The sequence below is a fragment of the Miscanthus floridulus genome, chromosome 16, assembly GCF_019320115.1.
Source record: "Miscanthus floridulus cultivar M001 chromosome 16, ASM1932011v1, whole genome shotgun sequence".
Taxonomy (NCBI): domain Eukaryota; kingdom Viridiplantae; phylum Streptophyta; class Magnoliopsida; order Poales; family Poaceae; genus Miscanthus; species Miscanthus floridulus.
Window position 1 is genome coordinate 94,682,902 of NC_089595.1, and position 18,874 is coordinate 94,701,775.

The 18,874-nt window shown below is 44.5% G+C and overlaps 1 protein-coding gene across 2 annotated transcripts; it reads left to right on the plus strand.

Moving 5' to 3' along the window:
• Positions 1 to 16,748: 16,748 nt before the first annotated feature.
• On the plus strand, positions 16,749 to 18,830 carry LOC136509861 (uncharacterized). 2 transcript variants are annotated; one of them, XM_066504442.1, is made up of 6 exons: positions 16,749 to 16,960; positions 17,080 to 17,338; positions 17,534 to 17,720; positions 17,807 to 18,411; positions 18,493 to 18,672; positions 18,772 to 18,830. In XM_066504442.1, the coding sequence occupies exons 1-4, from the start codon at positions 16,772 to 16,774 to the stop codon at positions 17,817 to 17,819; spliced, it is 648 nt and encodes a 215-aa protein (XP_066360539.1). In that variant the 5' UTR covers positions 16,749 to 16,771; the 3' UTR covers positions 17,820 to 18,411; positions 18,493 to 18,672; positions 18,772 to 18,830. The 2 variants fall into 2 exon arrangements, with proteins under 2 accessions (XP_066360539.1, XP_066360537.1); XM_066504440.1 differs by having other exon boundaries at positions 18,493 to 18,807.
• The last annotated feature ends 44 nt before the right edge of the window (positions 18,831 to 18,874 follow it).

Genomic DNA, 18,874 nt, shown 5'->3' on the forward strand with positions numbered 1-18,874 from the left:
AAGAAGGCAACAGAAGAAAATATGTTTGGCAGGAAGGCCAATGGTGTCCAGGAGGTTTGACAAGAAGCCTAGAAGAGAAGGGTGCAACGCCTAAGGAATAAAGAGTTGGGAACAGGCTCAGGCATCCAGGTAAACCTCAAGTGTGGTGTACTAAGCAAACAGTCGATAGAAAGCAACCATCAGCTAATATCCAAATGGCTTTTCTGTTGCCATCAAAATTCAAAGCTCCGGCAGATCAAGAAGTATATTCAGATTTTGATGAATCAGAGTATGAAGAAATAGTTGCCAAGTTGACGGTTGTACAACAAGAAATATTTGATAAACCAGTCAAGCATCAGCACTTAAAGGCTTTATATATGAAAGGTTTGTTGATGGGAAGCCGATGAACAAGATGTTCATAGACGGAGGTGCTTCTGTCAATCTCATGCCTTACATCACTTTTCGTAAACTTGGCAAGGGACCAAGAGATCTGATTGAGACTGACATGATGCTTAAGGATTTTGGAGGTAATGCATCTAAAACCTGGGGGGCAATAAACGTCGAACTAACAATTTGGAGTAAGACTCTGCTCACCACATTCTTCATCATCGATGGAAAAGGGTCGTACAGTTTGCTCCTTGGTCGTGATTGGATTCATATGAACTGTTGTGTGCCATCAACCATGCATCAGTGTTTGATTCAATGGCATGGAGATGATGTCGAACTAGTTCGTGCTGATGAGTCTGTGAGCATCGCAATAGCCGATCCAGTCTTCTGGGAACTAGGAGACTTCAAATGCTTTTCTAGCAAGTTATGAGAAGGAGGCTTCATTAGAGTTAATGGTGAAAGCCAACAGCCGATGCATGCAGTCGGCTTTAAAAATTTGTCTTAATGGATAATCCAATCGATGGTACAGATGGCAAACTAGGATATGGCTTCACGTCGGCTGATGAATTAGAAGAAGTAGATATTGGTTCTGGAGATAGACCTAGGCCGACATACATAAGTGCTAAGTTGGATCCGAAGTATAAGCGAGAATTAGTTGATCTATTAAAGGAATTTAAAGACTGCTTTGCTTTGGAATACTATGAGATGCCTGGTCTAGACCGGTCAATTGTTGAACATCGGTTGCCAATCAAACCTAGATATCGGCTGTTTAAACAAGCTCTAAGGAGATTCAACCTGAACATGCTCGATGATATCAAAAAGGAAACTAAAAGGTTACTGGAAGCAAAATTTATCCGACCATGCCGATATGCAGAGTGGATATCGAATGTTGTCCCTATATATAAGAAGAATGGAAAATTGTGAGTTTGCATCGATTTCAGGGATCTGAACAAAGCCACACCCATGGATGGTTATCCGATGTCGATAGCTGATATGTTAGTGGATGCAGCAGCCAGGCACAAGGTTATTAGCTTCATGGACGGCAATGCAGGATACAACCAAATTTTCATGGCTGAGGAAGACATAGAAAGACCGCTTTCAGGTGCCCTAGCGTAATCGGTCTGTTCGAGTGGGTTGTGATGACCTTTGGTCTGAAGAATGCTGATGCAACTTATCAAAGGGCAATGAATTGTATTTTTAATAAGTTGATCGGTAGGATTGTTGAAATCTACATCGATGATATAATGATAAAATCCAAAGGGTACAAAGAGCACCTAGCTGATTTGTGAGAAACCCTAGAATGCATAAGAAAACATGGCCTAAAGATGAATCCTAATAAGTGTGCTTTTGGAGTATCAGCTGGACAATTCTTAGGATTCATGGTCCACGAGAGAGGAATCAAAGTTGGTCAAAAAAGCATAAAAGCAATTGATGAGGCAGTTCCCTCGACTAATAAAACAGAGTTGCAATATCTTCTTGGTAAGATCAATTTCATCAGAAGATTCATTTCAAATTTGTCGAAAAGGATCCTATCATTTTCTCCCTTGTTGAAGTTGAAAAATGATTAAGAATTCAAGTGAGGTGACATACAACAAAAGGCGTTTGAAGAGATAAAAGAATGCATGAAGTGTCCACCTGTGCTGGTCCCTCCTCAGCAAGGTAAGCCTTTTAAGTTATACATATCGGACTGATGACAAGACAATTGGATCGGTCTTGATGCAAGAATTTGAAGGAAAAGAAAGAGTTGTTTTCTATCTAAGTAGAAGACTACTGGATCTAGACACAAGATATTCTCCCACTGAAAAGTTATGCTTGTTCTTATATTTCTCTTGCACTAAGCTACGACACTACTTATTATCGGCTGAGTGTATAGTTGTTTCCATGGCCAATGTGATTAAGCATATGTTATCAATGCCAATACTGAATGGGAGAGTGGGAGAGTGGATTCTTACGTTATCGGAATTTGACTTGAAGTACAAATCGGCTAAAGCAGTCAAGGGACAAATAATGGCCGATTTTGTCACCCAACATCATAAACCAAGCATTGATTATGTAGAACCGGTGCCTTGGACGTTGTTCTTTGATGGATCATCATGCAAGCAAGGTGGTGGCATTGGTATCGTTATTATTTTGCCTCGGGGGCCAAGTTTTGAGTTTGCTCTTCCAACTGGGCCAGTGATTACCAACAACCAAGCGGAATATGAAGCTATTCTTAAGGGACTTCAACTTCTTCACGAAGTAAAGGCCGAAGCAATCGAAGTATTTGGAGACTCACAGTTAATTATTAATCAGTTGATCAGCCTATATGAGTGCAAAGAAGAAACTTTGAAGCGGTATTATGATGAATGTCAAAGGTTGCTCAAAGAATTTCTTCTTGTCTCTTTCCAACATATTCCGAGAGCACAAAACCAAGAAGCTAATCGTCTAGCTCAAAGTGCATCAGGATATCGAGTGTTTCAAGAGGTCTTGAGTAGTGAAACCTCGAATGATGATTGGAGAGTCAAAATAGTCGATTACCTTAGAAATCCATCTCAGAAAGTTACCAGAAAGCTAAGGTATAAATCGGCTAAATATGTTTTGCTAGATGATCAGTTATATTATAAAATTGTTGATGGGGTGTTGCTCAAATGCTTAAATCAAGAAGAAGCTAAGGTGTTGATGGGTGAAGTACATGAAGGGATATGTGGAGCTCATCAATCGGCTTATAAAATGAAATGGATTATTCACAGAACTGGATATTTCTGGCCAACGATATTGGAAGACTGTTTTGAATATTACAAGGGGTGTCAGGACTATCAACGTTTTGGTAATGTCCAAAGATCACCTACGTCGGCCATGAATCCAATAATCAAGCCATAGTCATTTTGAGGTTGGGGAATTGATTTAATTGGACATATTTTTCCACCCTCAAGCAAAGGACATAAATTCATATTGGTAGCAACAGATTACTTCACCAAATGGGTTGAGGCAATTCCTTTGAAGACGGTAACCTCAAAGAACATGATTGATTTTGTCAGGGAACACATTGTGTATCATTTTGGGATTCCTCAAACTATAACTATCGATCAAGGGACAATGTTCATATCAGAAGAGTTTGGGGATTTTGCTGCCAGTATGGGAATCAAGCTATTGAATTCCTCTCCTTACTATGCTCAAGCTAATGGCCAGGTAGAGGCGTCCAATCAGATTATGATTAAGCCGATCAAGAAAAAGATTGAGGAATAGCCAAGGAAGTGACATTCAACGCTTAATGAGGCACTATGGGCATATAGGATGGCCTGTCATGGTCTCATGGATCAATTAAAATGTCGCCTTACGAACTTGTGTATGGCCATAATGTAGTTCTTCCTTGGGAAGTTCGGACTGTGTCAAGGCGTGTTACATTACAGAATGATTTGTTAACCGAAGTCTACAAGAATCTTATGATAGACAACTTGGAGGACTTGAGTTGCCTTCGGCTACGTGCTCTCGAAAATATCGAAGCCAATAAATTGAGGATTGCAAAATATTACAATAAAAAGGTCAAGATTAAGCAATTTTCTGAGGGAGACTTGGTCTTGAAAGTGAAATTGCTGATCGGATCAAAGGACGGCAAATTCGGCAAATGGTCACCTAACTGAGAAGGACCTTATCGGGTCAAGCGTTGTGCGCCTGGTAATGCTTATATTTTGGAAACACTAAGAGGAGAGGAAGAATTTGGCCGAGCAATCAATGGGAAATATCTAAAGAAATATTACCCGTAGCGTTTGGATTAATACTTAATAACCAAGTTGTTCGGTTGTCAGCTCCAATAGCCGATATCAGAAAGGTATCGCCTCTAGTGCAAAAATAAACCTAAAGGAGTAAAGCCGGTACGATGTATATCGCCTATAGAAGCAAAACAAATGCGGACAAAGTGATGTGTATAATATGAAGTGTGAAGCAAAGGAAAATTGCTCAAGACGAGGAAGTTGTTTGCTAAATATCACTTATTACAAGCTACGGGCCGGAAAACACTTTGTTTACTATATCATCGGCCAGGGTGTTGAAAGCTACAGAGTTGGTGGCGCTAGAGAAATCCTCAACCAAACGCTCATGCTCCCCAGGATGCACCATGTCTAGAAAACCGTGAGGAAGAAGACAAAGATTGTGACTAGAACGGGCTTGTGCAGCAGCCAACGCCATGGCAGCACCATGACGAACGCCATGAAGAGCGACCTCCCTGACACGGTTTGGGATGTCATGCAAGCGAACCACTAGAATGGTGCCCCTGGCATTGACAAATCTCATCATGTGATCCGCAGCTGATCGAAGGCTTTCCAATTGAGCAGTTAGATCTAAAAAGATTTAAGGAAAGAATGATCAGAATTCTTGAAGGCAAAATTAAGAAGAAGACAGGGAAAATTATGGTAGATGTCTCACCCATGATTCTGGCTTTAGCTCTGGCTAACCTTTATCCCACCGGGCTGGCCTCAGGGGATGATCGGCCTTGAATCATGGCCAAAGCCGATTCTGAAAGGGAGAGGCAACTAGCCAGATTCTAGTCAGTCCGATCGATGGAGGCTAGCAGATAATCATTATTGATCTACCTCCTTGGGTGGCAAGGAAGCTAGCGGTGAATTGGTGCTAAAGGTGACCCCAAAGGCTGAACAGAATCAGCCCTCTACTCCATAACGATGGGGGCAGCCCAAGTTGCACCCTCTTAGCGATGAAGGCGCTGGCGCGATGATGAAGATCCATTGAGGGCCTCCTTAGCAGACCTCTTGCTGTTCTCCATGATCTCAAACCTACGGAAAAAGTAGGAACTATACTAAGGATGCAGAAGGTTTGAGACGAAGTGGGTTGTTTTTTGATCCACAACCGTGGCCCGTATATATAGCCCGGGAAGGCGAGAAGATAGATTTCGCCGGGGGTGTGAAATTGAAATCAGAAATGGAAGTGGATCGACACTTCAGAAATTTAGGGGACAGATAACGAAGAGATAACAGATTCGAACTTATTGCTTCCCCAAATTACAAAATATCATGGGACGAATACAAAGAATTTACATTAACCAAAGATCAACCCACCAAGGCTTCTTTGGATTGAAGGGAGTCCGGGTCCCCACAAGGCCGAAGGTCATCATGAACCAAATCACATCGGGCCATTGATAAAATTATGCCAGAGAAGGGGAAAGGCCACCCGCCTAATAGATGCCCAGCCGATTTCTCAGTAAATTGAGGAACTATGGGAAAGAAGCATGTGGCTTTCTCGGTGGGCGTTTGGAGGAACAAACAAGGGGAAGGTGTCCATATATTTTAGCCCTTGCAAACACTAGAACAGCTTTGCAAGCATGGAGAGAAGACTCAGGTGATATCACAAGCATTCTTCTAACCACAATAGCTGGTCCTCTTGCTTGACAAGGCGCTAGAATGAGCGACACAATCACCCTATGCACAAGAATTCTTCTAACCGCTCAAGATCTTCATAGCAAAAGGATAGACCATGGAGGGTCCGACGAAGTTGAAAGCACTCGAGGGTGGAGATAGAAGAGAAACATGGCTGAATTGTTGAGTTGCTCTCACTACGGTCGGATAGACATTTTATAGCCGGCCTAGAAAGATGAATCCAAGTGCCCGTGAAGCAATGATACTCTCGTAAAAAGTTTTGAAGCATGGGCTCATGAGCTGACATAGACGACGACAAATAGTAGACCCCAGATCAAGATTCTCTACCCTTGACTGTGGACCTATCGGGGATACAGATGTGATAATTTTGGAATAAAATTACTTTTATCCTAAAATTGGGGGGCATGTGTTTACACCAAAATTTGGAAGAAGAGTCATAGGGACTCGAAAGCTCCCAAGATCATGTCATCAAGGAATCAATTGCATGCAGATCAAAACCAGCTGATTTGAATGCAACACTGAAATTGGCTTTCTTCATGTAGTGCCAACAGATAACGACAAAGGCTACGATCGGCGCCGGGACAAAGCATGTTGGACTCTACAAAAAGGGAAAGATTAGAGTCCAAGTTATCTTAAATTAGGAATGTCTTCTCTAGGGCCAAAGATTGTGGTGAGTCATGCTTAGATAGGAGTCATGTGAGGATTCCAGGTATAAATATTAAACCCCGGCAATTGTAAAAGACACACAATCAATCAAATACAAGTTATTTACTTTTTTCGGCTCTGGCCACCCCTTAGGAGTAGGAGTAGAGTAGATCTCAGCGAGTTCTTTAGCGAGTACGGCTACATCGATCCGGTCGACCTCCACTGCTTGTCTATAAGTACCGTCATGGCTTATACCTCTGTTCGTATGGCTGCATCAATCCGGTCGACCTCCACTGTGACTCTGGTATAAGTTAGTTGTCGACTCTTGTCTAGTTCAAGTACGGCTGCATTGATCCGATCGACGTCCACTGCTCGAACTAGATTAAGGTCAAGTTATCGGCTCTATCTAAGGGTGGCGTTCCTTCGAATAGATTCATTAAGTTACCGATATTGCTTATTGCTTCTGTTATTTATTGAATTACAGCAATATCACTTCGCCCGATTGGGATTGATTTAGATCGGCCTTATATCCTTTTTAACCCATCGTATGTTAATCTAAACTGATCTAATCTGCACTTTAAACGATGAGTTATGTGTTATCGGTTGTTTTATATCAATCTTGATCGTGCATAGCGTGCGGTTAAGGCATGTCTGATCTTGAGTAGATCTATTGGCTAGCGAAAACTATTTCATGCCCTGTTATCACGGCATGTGTGATTCTGCCTTACACCCCACTATTAGCACCATGGAGTGGGGATTATTATTTGGTAGATCTGTTCCTGAAAGGGCATGACCTTAACTGTGCGCTATGCCTAAATCGGCTATTTTAGCCGATATCGAGTGCTTTCACGAACAGTTTACGTCACGAGACCGTTGAAGTAGCGATAGGTTGACAGATGTGTTAGCCCCATGATCTTATTATTGTATTATGGCCTATATGATTCTGCCTCATGCCCCACTGATATTAGTAATAAGTTAGGGTCATCGAGTCTATTGTTGTTTCTACGGCCTGCATGATTCTGCCTCATGCCCCACTGGTCATAGCGATAGATGAGATCTAATATGTTCATTAGATTTATCTCTATTAAATGGTTGAATGATGATGAACTATTTCTTTTATAAAGGGGTTCGGTTACTCGTAGTCATTGGCTCAGTATAAACTAATTACTATTGATATCTTATTGCCATTGACCAACATTTGTCTAAATAATATTCATCCTGAACGATAACCGATTCTTCTTACACAAACCCATGAGCTTTAACTGATTTATTCTTATGAATATGCTGGAATCGACTATTTAGTCTATCTCCTTTCATATCGGCTCTCAGAGCCGTACATTCAAGACTGTCTAGCAACACTAGCATGTTCCACCCTAAATTACTGATAAACTTTCTCTTCTTGTCAATTGCAGGGTCAAATTGACTAGCACGTCTTGGGAGGAGCACGCATGATCGACCACCCCTGCACTGAAGCTAGGTGGATCTCCAGCTTCATCGAGCGAACCCTTCCGGCTTGCTCGTGTGCCCTCGGTACAGGATGAAATTTCTATGTCGACCTATTCATGTTGGAAATGATCTCCTTTGGCACCCAAATGTGTTTGGCCCCATTGTTGGCTTGCTTGTTCACCTTGATGGCCACCACCTTGTCATTTTTCTTCTTCTTCAAGAGATAGGGTGTGGAGGCCTTTTTGTCCACCTTGTTGGTGAGCTTGCTTGTTTGCTTTTTGTTTTTCTCTTTCTTTTTTTCTCCTCTCCCATTCTTCACCTTGCACTCATAGGACTTATGGCCTTCCTTATGGCATATGTAGCAAACAACGGTTTGTCCTTCATCAAGCTTCTTCACTCCCTTGATGGTGTTATCTTGATGAAGTTGGGCTTGCTCCGTCTTGCCTTTCACTTGAGTCAAGTCCTTGGTGAGACGAGCCACTTCTTGCTTGAGTTGCTCATTCTCCATTGCGACCTCTTGTGTTCATGTTTCTACAACAACTTTCTCAACACAAACTTGGTTGCACAAGGGTGAGTCTAAAGATAAATCATTACAAGAAGTAGATGCATCTTTTTTAGGCATGTAAAAAATTGAACCTTTCTTTTAAGGTGCCTCGGTGGGGGTTGTACCAATGGCTTCAAGATTAGTAACTTTATTAGTTAGCTCATCATAATGTTTGCACATGGTTTCTATTTTAGTGAGCAAACTTTTATAGTCATCTTGTGAGCTAGCTAACTTTTCCTTTAATTTTTCATTTTTCTTTACAAGTTGCTCATCATTGATTGTGCAATTATTTGTGTTTGCACTAGTCTCAAGTTGCTCAATTTTAGTAGATAGCTCCATATTAAGATTGGCAAAAGTTTTATATTGTTCAAGCAAAGTAGCATAAGCTTGTTGTGAGCTATCTAGTTTTTCTTTTAATTTTTCAAGCTTCTTTTGTTGACTAGTGCAAACTTTAGCAAAGTTAAGATTTTGTTGCACAATTTCATCATAAGAAGGTAGCTCATCATTACTATCACTATCATTGTCACTATCACTAGGGATAGGCTTTTTGTTACCTCGTGCCATAAGGCACACACATGAGGTGCTTGATGATGAGTGCTTGTGCCCGCGCCTCTTATGGTGGTCTTCTTCTTCACTTGAAGAATCATCTCATGACCTTATTGATGTGAGGGCTTTGTCCTTGCACACCTTCTTATTTGTCTTGGGTGTGTCTTGTTTGGACAAACTTCCACAAAGTGCCCCAACTCACCGCATCCATAGCATCCTTTCTTCCTTTGCTCATTTCTTTGATTAGTGAAAATGAAATATTGAATTTGGATGGCACACCCTTGACATTGAGCCTTTGGATCATCTTCTCCACCTTGTTGATAAGTTTGATTGATTCTTCATCAAGGTCGGAGGTGGAGGAGGAAGATTGATCATCATCACTTGAATCATCATCATCATCATCATCATCATCATCATCATCATCATCCTCATCTTCTTCATCATCTTCACTTGAGGAGCTTGAGCTTGAGCTTGTCTCCACTTGCTTGCCTTTCATCTTCTTTTTCTCGCTACATGTGCGAGCTTTGCCTTTGCTTGATGATGAGGCTTCTTCTTGACCCATCTTTCGTGACATTTCAAATGCCACTATCTTGCCAATGACTATGGCCGGAGTCATGGTGCTCAAGTCCTCTATGTTGTGAAGGATGGTGATGATGCTTGCAAATTTCTTTTGTGGTAGCACAGAGATGATCTTCCTCATGATGTCCGCATCATCTAGCTTCTTTAATCCTATTGAATGGAGCTCATTGATAATTAGATTCAAACGAGAATACATATCTCGAACAAGCTCATCATCATTCATTTTAAAGGAATCATAATTTTGTTTAGCTAGACGATGTTTTTGCTCATGGACATTAGTTGTGCCATCATGGATGAAAGGTCCTTGTGTGGTTTTCGTAATTGAGTGACAACCTAGGTGGACTAATTGTGTTTATGTGAGATACACAGGTAATTAGTCCACAGGTACATGTGTGTGAGCAACATATGCCATGAAAGTGAAAATGGCTTGGAGATGTTGCAAAGCTCACACATGTGAAGATGAAGGAGCTCATTGCACATGAGACATGACATTGAGTCATGTGATCAAAGGTGGAGAAGATCAAGACAAGACTTGGCTTGATGGATCGGTTGCAAGCGTGAAGGGCAAGTTGGAGGCTTTGGAGCGATGGACCGCGTGGCGGTGAAGCTTGAGCAAGACTAGGCACCGATGGACGAAGGCAACGGTGAAAAGCAAGTGAAGTCAAGATCAATGAACCAATATGATCACGTGATGATATGAAGTGGATCATATCATTGTTGATCGTGTTGGTGCATGTGTTGCATCGACATTGGAGGAGATGGAATGGAATGCGCAAGGCAAAGGTATAACCTAAGGCATTTCATTTCACCGGTCATAGGTGTGTAGAGAAGTTTATGACCGGGTTTAGGATAGATGGTCGTACTATCAAGAGGGGCAAACTTGTTTGCATATCGGTCATCTAGTGCCACTCGAGTGATCTAACTTTGCATCGTCGCTAGGATCGAGTGGCATGGCAAGTTGAGTGGCTAACACCCTTGAAAATGTTTGTGAAAATATGCTAACACATGTGCACAAGGTGATACACTTGGTGGTTGGCACATTTGAGCAAGGGTGAAGAAGATAGAGTTGAAAACGAGTTAGTCGCGCAGGTTACAGAGCTACCGGACGTGTCCGGTATGGTGACCGGACACGTCCAGTATTTGGCGACGTACTCAGCGACCGGACGTGTTCGGTTGCCACACCAGACGCATTCGGTGTGAATCAGCAAATCGATGTTTCGTGGAACAGTTGATCGGATGCTGGCAGCATCTAGTCCAGTGTGACCGGACGCGTCCGGTCGTCCGTGGGTGCTTACTGTACTCGACCAGACGCTAAGGCTCAGCGTCCGGTCAGCTTCTAACAGATGCGTCCGGTCGGCCCTGAAGGCTTACTAGACTCAACCAGACGCAACGGCTGAGCATCCGGTCATTTCGGTGCTGAGCGTCTGGTCGTCTTGTCAGAGAGCCGTTGGAGGCAATAGTGGGACATGTGGCTGTCTGGCAGCAACCGGACACATCCAGTATTCATGATCGGTGCGTCCGGTGCTGCGTCCGGTCGACCCGAAAACCACCCAGTAAAGGGGTAACAACTAGTTTAGCCTATGGGGCTATAAATAGAAGTGGTGGTCGGCCTTTGGCCAAGAGCTTTGAAGAGCTGAGCACACTAGAGCCTTGGTGGCTTGTGTAGTAGTGCTTGGGAGCCCTCCATCTCACATACACTTGATAGTGATCATTCGATTGTGTGAGAGAGCGATTCTAGTGTGATTGCATCGTGAGGTTGCATCAAGTGGCACTAGGTGATCGAGTTGCAAGCCAGTGGTGCTTGTTACTCTTGGAGGTTGCCACCTCCTAGATGGCTTGGTGGTGGTCTCCGTCGAAGCCCGCAAGAAGCTTGTGCGGTGCTCCGGAGAAGAGCTTTGTGAGGGGCATTATGCTCGTCCCGCAGGAGCCGCGAAGAGCAACTCTAGTTGAGCGTGTCATTGAGCTACCCTCACTTTCGGGGTAGGTTCTTGCGGTGCCCGATGTGCGGGCTTGGCGGGTGATGCCAATTAGCCGCCGAACCACCAAGTGAGCGGTCGACACAACGGGGACTAGCATGTTGGCAAACACGTGAACCTCGGGAGAAAAATCACCATGTCAACCTTGTTCTTCCCGTTGGTTTGCATCCTCGTTACACAAGCTTGTATTTACTTTTGCATATATTGTGCTTGTGTAGTTGCTCTTGTAATTAGTTAGCGTGTGTAGCTTACTAGTTACCTTCTTGCTTGTGTAGCATAGAAGTAGCTCCCTTGCGTGGCTAATTTGGTTTGTGTAACCTTATTAGTCACATTACTTAGTTTGTGTAGCTAAGTAATTGCGCTCTCTAATTTGGCATTGGTTGCCTTGTTATTGAGCATTGCTAGTAAGCTTAGGTGGCTTTGTGCTTTTGCTTACTAGCTTGTGTAGGAGCTCCCTTGTTGCTTGAAGTACTAGCAGCATAGGTTTGTGTGACCTTGCTTCTAGAATTGGTTAGGTGAGCTCTAGCTAGCCCGGCACCTTTGTTGCTTAATTAGTATCTTTGGAAGGTGCTAGAGAACATAGATAGAGGGGTGTAGTCTTGGCTAGACCGATCGTCTTAATTACGCACTTGTTTCGGTTAGCCGACGCGATTAATTTTAGAAAAGACTATTCACCCCCCCTCTAGTCCGCCATCTCGACCCTACAAGTGGTATCAGAGCCCGGTCTCTCATTTGTGGTCTTCACCGACCCGAGAGGATGGAGGCTTATGGGCTAGATGTTGATTGTCCACATATTTTTTATGGCACACACTTTACACGATGGAAAAATTGGATGATATGCAATTTTAAGTTTATTTGCCCTCAAATGTGGTGGATGGTAGATGTAGGCTTTTCTCATGTGTTGGATGAAGATAATCTAACTCAAGCACAAGAGAAATGCCTAGATCTCGACATCCAAGCTACTAACATCATGTATAGATCCTTGCATAATAACATCTTTGGAGAGATCATTGACATGAAGACCACCCATGAGATTTGGAGTTATCTCAATGAGAAGTATGGGACGGTCTCCGATGATGATGATGAGCCCAAGAAGGAGGCACATGAGTGTGTTGAGCATAACCACAATTTGGTGATTGTGGAAGATTGCTCCACCTCATGGTCAAGTGATGATGATGATGATCGATCTACTACAAGTTCACTTGACAAGGTTGATAATGATGCCACAAGTGTTGCAAGTGATAATGCTACCCCATGCACACTTAATGGTGATGATGGTTCATCCTCAAGCCATGATGAAGATGCTACTACAAGCTCTCCAACTACATCACCACATTGCTTCATGTCACAAGGTGACACCAAGGTAACAAATGATAATGTGGTTGATCATGTTGATTCATATGATGAGCTTGTTAGTAGACTTGCTAGCATGACCATGTCTTTAGAAAATGAGAAAGCTAAAACATTGAAATTAGAAAATGAAAACTCATTTCTAAAGAACTCTTGTGAAGAACATAAGAAATTACTTGATGCTTATAAATCTTCACATGATGAGCTTAAATTGAATCATGAGACACTACATGCATCTCATGATGAAGTATTAGAACAACATGCTTCTCTCATTAAAGTGTTTACAAAGAAACTTAAAAATAATGAGAGCTCATCACATGGATCAAATGATAAATTGCAAAATATTGCTAACCCTTGTGATGTAGGCAAGAAGCATGTATCCACCTCTTGTGACGATTTATTAGATATGCCATGCTCTTCACATATAGATGCTTGTTCTACTTCTATATCTTGTGAGACTAACATTTTGAAGGAGAACATTGAGCTCAAAAGTGAAGTGAAGAAATTGAGCAATAAGTTAGAGAGGTGCTACAACTCAAAAGTCACCTTTGAGCATATGTTGAAGACTCAAAGAAACTATGGTGACAAGTGTGGCCTTGGCTTCAAGAAGAAGATGACAAAGGGCGAAAGAAAGAGAGAAAGGAAGATGAAGAAGCTACAACAAAGAAAGCTCTCTCATACCATGTGCTACCGGTGTCATGAAGCGAGACACCTTGCAAATGGTTGCCCTAACATTGAGAAGCTCAAGAAGATAAAAGAAGAATTGGTTAGGTGAGCTCTAGCTAGCCCAGAATTAGTTTGTGCTTTTGCTTACTAGCTTGTGTAGGAGCTCCCTTGTTGCTTGAAGTACTAGCGGCATAGGTTTGTGTGACCTTGCTTCTAGAATTGGTTAGGTGAGCTCTAGCTAGCCCAGCACCTTTGTTGCTTAATTAGTATCTTTGGAAGGTGCTAGAGAACATAGATAGAGGGGTGTAGTCTTGGCTAGACCGATCGTCTTAATTACGCACTTGTTTCGGTTAGCCGATGTGATTAATTTTAGAAAAGACTATTCACCCCCCCTCTAGTCCGCCATCTCGACCCTACAATGGAGCTCTTGGAGTTTTAACCAAATTTCATGTGCCGTATTTAAAGTGAACACTTGATTAAACACATCCATGCTAAAAGATTCAAACAAGCAATTTTTAGCTCTAGCATTGAAATGAATTTCTTTTTCTTCACTCTTTGAGGGTTTATCAGGATTCTGAATGAGTTTCATCCCATCACGAGTGACTCTCCAAACACCCAAATCTACCGCCTCAAGGTGATAAGCCATTCTAGCTTTATAGTAGGGGAAGTTAGTGCCATCAAAGTGCGGAGGCCTAGAGGTATCCATCCCAACCACTCTAAATAGCGTCGGCTCAACGGCGGTGAAGCCAAAGGTCCAAATTGAGCCAACCGGCTCTGATACCAACTATAAGGGACCATGATGCCTAAGAGGAGGGTGAATTAGGAAACTTAAAACTCTAACTCTAACTAAGGCCTCTAATTTCACCTAGTCAAAATCTATGCAAAAGATAAACTATCTAAATATGCAACTACGGTTTTGCTAGTGTGTTGCTATCTCTACCGTAAAAGGAGTTATGCAAACAATGTAAATGTGGAAGCTAAAGAGTAAGCTAGAGATATGCAAACTCCCGTTGACGACTCCGGTATTTTTACCGAGGTATCGAGAAGCGCGCAAGCTTCCCCCTAGTCCTCATTGGAGCCCCTCGTAAGGAATCCCTTGCAAGGGCCAAGCTCCTGGTTGGGTAACTCCGTGGATAGCCTCGGGCCTTCCCCACGCAAGTGGGTCTCCGACGTGCCTTTCAGCAAGCCTCTCTCGGATGCTCTCCGCCATCTTCACTATCAAGCTTCCGGCCAAAACGCCGCAGGCCTTGTTCCCTCCAGTACACGGTGGCGGCCACACCACAAACTTGGTTGGTGTGATCTCGCAAGACTACAAGCCACTCTGATGTACAACAATGGTGCGCGCAAGCACCGAGTGATAAGAGGTGTGCAAACCTCACTAAACACTAGGCCTAAACCTAGAGCAAGCTCATAAGCAGTGGTCTAATCAACCTAAGCACTTCGCAAAGCACCTATGCTAATCACCTAATTAATCACTAAGCACTATGCAAGAGGAGATCACTAAAATGGTGTATCAACACCCTTGGTATGTTTTCTCAGCTCTCCACATCTCAAATGGCCAGCTGGGGGGTCTATTTATAAGCCCCATAGAGAAAGTAGTCATTGGGGGTGAAACCTAGCTTTCTGCTACTGACTGGACGCTGCTGTCGACCTGACCGGACGTGTCCGGTAGTCCCGACCGTTAGAGCGCGCGCGTTGATCGGACACTAGGCTGAGTCCGGTCTCACTCGATCGGACACGTCCGGTCACACTGGCGCCATTCTAGAACCTCTTTGGACTCGATCGGACGCTGTACTTTGTGCGTCTAGTCGTCTAGTGCCGCTGCGTCCGGTCACGCTCTAAACATTGTCGTGACAAAGAACAGTGTCATCGGTGCATCCGGTCACTGCTTCTCTCAGCATCTGGTCACAGCTGCTGATGCCTGCTATTGCCGAGCAACTAATCGGACACGTCCGATCCCTATAAGGGCCACGTCCAGTCAACTCTGCTGAGCTTGTTTCTTCATGATCTTGCGTCTGGCTTGGTTCCCATCTTTGTACTTAGACTATGCTTGATATCTTGGGTATTCTCTTGTGCTTCTAGGGTCTTGCTTATGGTGTTGATCGTGGATCATCATGTCGCCTTCGTCCAAGTCACGTCTTGCACCCTATTGAACTACAAAACAATTACTTGCAAATTCATTAGTCCAATTTGGTTGTGTTGGTCATCAAACACTAATATCCAAAGTAAATGGCCTAGGGTCTATTTTCCTTACACGCGTGATGGATGATGATCTTGGGGAATATGTTGAGTGTGGGCTCATAGAGGCTTTGCTTTGTGACTTATGCAGCGCTTCGGGCTAGGAGGAGGTGCCCAAGCCGGAGCCCTATGAAGCCATTGTTTTTTAAGATTTTTTTCTAGGCTAGGCTACAGTTTCTCTATGAAGATTTCATCGATGAGGTTTTGGAGCGCTTCAACTTGCAAATTCACCAGCTGACACTGAACGCTTTCGCTTAGTTGGGTGTGTATGTTATGGTGCTCAAGATGGCTGGTTGTGCTTTGAGCATCGACACCTTCGCTCGTTACTACGAGTCTCACCTGCATAAGAAAGTTGTCAAGGACAAACGGACGAAGACCGAGATGGTGGCTCACTATGGGTCCTATAACTTCGTGCCGAAGAAGATGCGGGGTACCGTAACTATAGTGTCGGCTATCGCAATAAGTGGCCGCAGCTGGACAAATTATTGGTTCTACCATCGGGTGTGCTCCGACTATGACGTTGCCGTGGCGATGATGAATGATTTGCTGAAAGCACATGTTTTAGTTTCTGAGATGGTCCCTATGGACGGGTTTTGCCTGGCTGAATTCCGAACAGGTGGTAAGGATGATGCTGCGGCTGTCGATGCCCTTGCTTTGATGTCTCGGTGGTAGATCAGCCAGGACTTGGTGGAAGAGTGGATTGCATGTGATAGCCCTCCGTTACGTAACAAGACTCGGTTTTTCAAGTTTGAACGGAGGGACGGATATGTGTACCCGAGTCTGGGTGTCGCGTCGTCGGATGTCTTTTCGACCAACTTTGATTTTGTGAATCATGTTGAGCACAAGGCCGAGCATATTATTGGGTTTTATGGGGACAAGGAGCACAAGGGTAGATGTTAGTGTTTGGCCGAAAAAGGCGTCTGAATCGCGTATTCAAAGCGATGGGCCTTTGTTATGCTGACTGAGATGGACCCTCAATGAGCCTTCCTGTCGAAGACGCTGCCCCATGCGGTCGTGGGACTTGTGGTCGATGAGGCCTAGGGAGGAAGATGATGGCTGGGCGCGGGGCGGGTACTGCTACCCTAGAATCATGTAAGCGAAAACGCGGTGGACGGGGTTGGGGCATCGTCGAGTCCGCCGATATTCACATCGGAAGGGAAATTGCTGGCAAGATGGGCAACAGCAAAAAAGTGGTGATCGGGCAGACTCGCCGTTTCGGCCAAGTTTGGACTGAAATGGTAGTTCTTCCTTTTATGTTTTTGGCTTCTGTTTTTGTAGTTGTGGTTTCGAGTTCTCGTCTCAGCCTCCTGTTATTTTTGTTTCCTGTGTTTATGCTCTGTTGCTTTTATTGCTGTAGGCCGCCAGCAGTTTCGACGAAATGGGCAGCAAGGTGAAGGTTGCCAATGTAAGCGATGCCTTCGGCGCGGCTAGCGCCATGTCTATGGGCGACATGTTCGGAAAGAAACATAAGAAGAACACCCGAAAGGCCACAGATCCGCCTGCGGATGTAGCGCCGAAAAGACCGAGGCCGACTTCTGTTGCAGCGTCCGCTCCTACTCGCCTGGCTTCTATCTCTACAGCGTCGCCAAAATCTTCTAGTTCACAGCAACAGCAGGGTAAGTCCCGATTTTACACAGAGTCTATTCGATTAAGCGACAGTCTGGTTCGCGGGCAGCTGTTTGGTCATGGGGAGTTGCGCCTGCGCTCTCGGCCTGAGGACTATGGCAAGATGCGAGTGTATTAGGGGTTGAGCTCTTCTGGCAAAATGAGTTCCGCGAAGGAGGAAACATATCATATTGCTCGTTCTTTAGGGGCTGCTTCGGGCTCTCGGGTGATCGTCAATGTGGATTACCGCACAGTTGGCTTGTTGCCTGGCAAGGTTGCGCCTGATTTCGCTGACGCGTGCGTCGGCTCGTTCATGGCTCTAGAGGTGGAGAGGGACCTTCTGAGGGTGCCCAATTCGTCTCTTGTAGAAGCAGTGATTTCCATGCTCTTAGCGTAAGTGACTGTGCCTTCTCTTCTATTCGCTTTCTCGTTGTTTTTCTTTCTGACGACGGTTTCATGTTTCACTTTTTGACCTATAGGCCATGCTCCTAGCTCGAGGGCTCCAGCAGCAGGGGCAAGCTTTTTGCTAGGGCCTCGAGAAGGAACTGGTGACTAAGGATGACAAGATCCAGGGCCTCGAACAGAAGCTGGAGGCAGCTAAGAAGCTGGCCAAAGAGAATGAGACTGCTCGTAAGACTGCCTCGGAGCCGATTGCGAAGGTGCGCGAGGACTTTGCCGACTACCGTCGGTGGAAAACCGATGAACGAAAAAGGTTGTGGTGGACACCCAGAAGGTGGCAAATGTATACAAGGAGCTGATCCAGAGCGTGGGCGAGGAGACGGAGGCGCCTAGCGACGCGCCTGTTGTCGATTTCATGGACTGTCTGGCTAATGAGCTGGCCACCTTGGGTGACCACATGGCCGTCGAGCGGGAGTACGCCTCCATGATTTTGCTCCATGCCTTCGCTCAGGCCTTGGCAAAAAGTGGGTGTGATCGTATCGACAAGGTTGAGATTAAAGACCCCCAGTCATACTAGAATGCCCCTAGTCACGCGTATGACGCAGTCAAAAGGTTTTTTGATGGGTTCTGGCATCCTAGCAGTAGGGATCTCGCTCTTCTTAGGGCTTCTATGACCCATGGCAAGGTATGGTTCTTCAATGGAGGTGTTGGCCCTTCGTTATAGTTGGCGGAAGGCATTCTTATGTGTTGGAAATTTGTTCTGCAGACCCCGGAGGAGTACGCCGCCATCAAGGAAAAGGTGAACATTTTTATTGCTGCCCGGAATCCTCAGGAAGGTGCGACCGGGAGCAGCTCGGGCGACGCGGGCGCTCCATCTACCCCTGCCGCCAAGATCCTAGGCGAAGACGACACGGGCGCTCCGGGTGAAAACGCTGGTCAAGATGGGGTAGAAAATGAGGACTCATGTTTCTAGTTTTAGAAAGTTGCCTTTGGTTGGATGTTGCTATAAAGACTTGAATTAAACTTCTGTGGTTTCGGCGCGCAGGTTCCCGATGCGGAGCCTATGGAACTTATGGATATCTATCCGTTAATGATATGTTGCAACAATTTTTATGTTGGAGGCGCTTCTTGGTCTCGCCATCGCGAGA

Excerpts from the sequence above, each read along its gene's own strand:
- LOC136509861 (XM_066504442.1), top strand. The coding sequence starts at position 16,772 with ATGATGGCTGGGCGCGGGGCGGGTACTGCTACCCTAGAATCATGTAAG. Across the intron at positions 16,961-17,079 it reads GCCAAGTTTGGACTGAAATG|GCCGCCAGCAGTTTCGACGA; the intron begins GTAGTTCTTCCT and ends TTATTGCTGTAG. Across the intron at positions 17,339-17,533 it reads TAGTTCACAGCAACAGCAGG|GGGCTGCTTCGGGCTCTCGG; the intron begins GTAAGTCCCGAT and ends CTCGTTCTTTAG.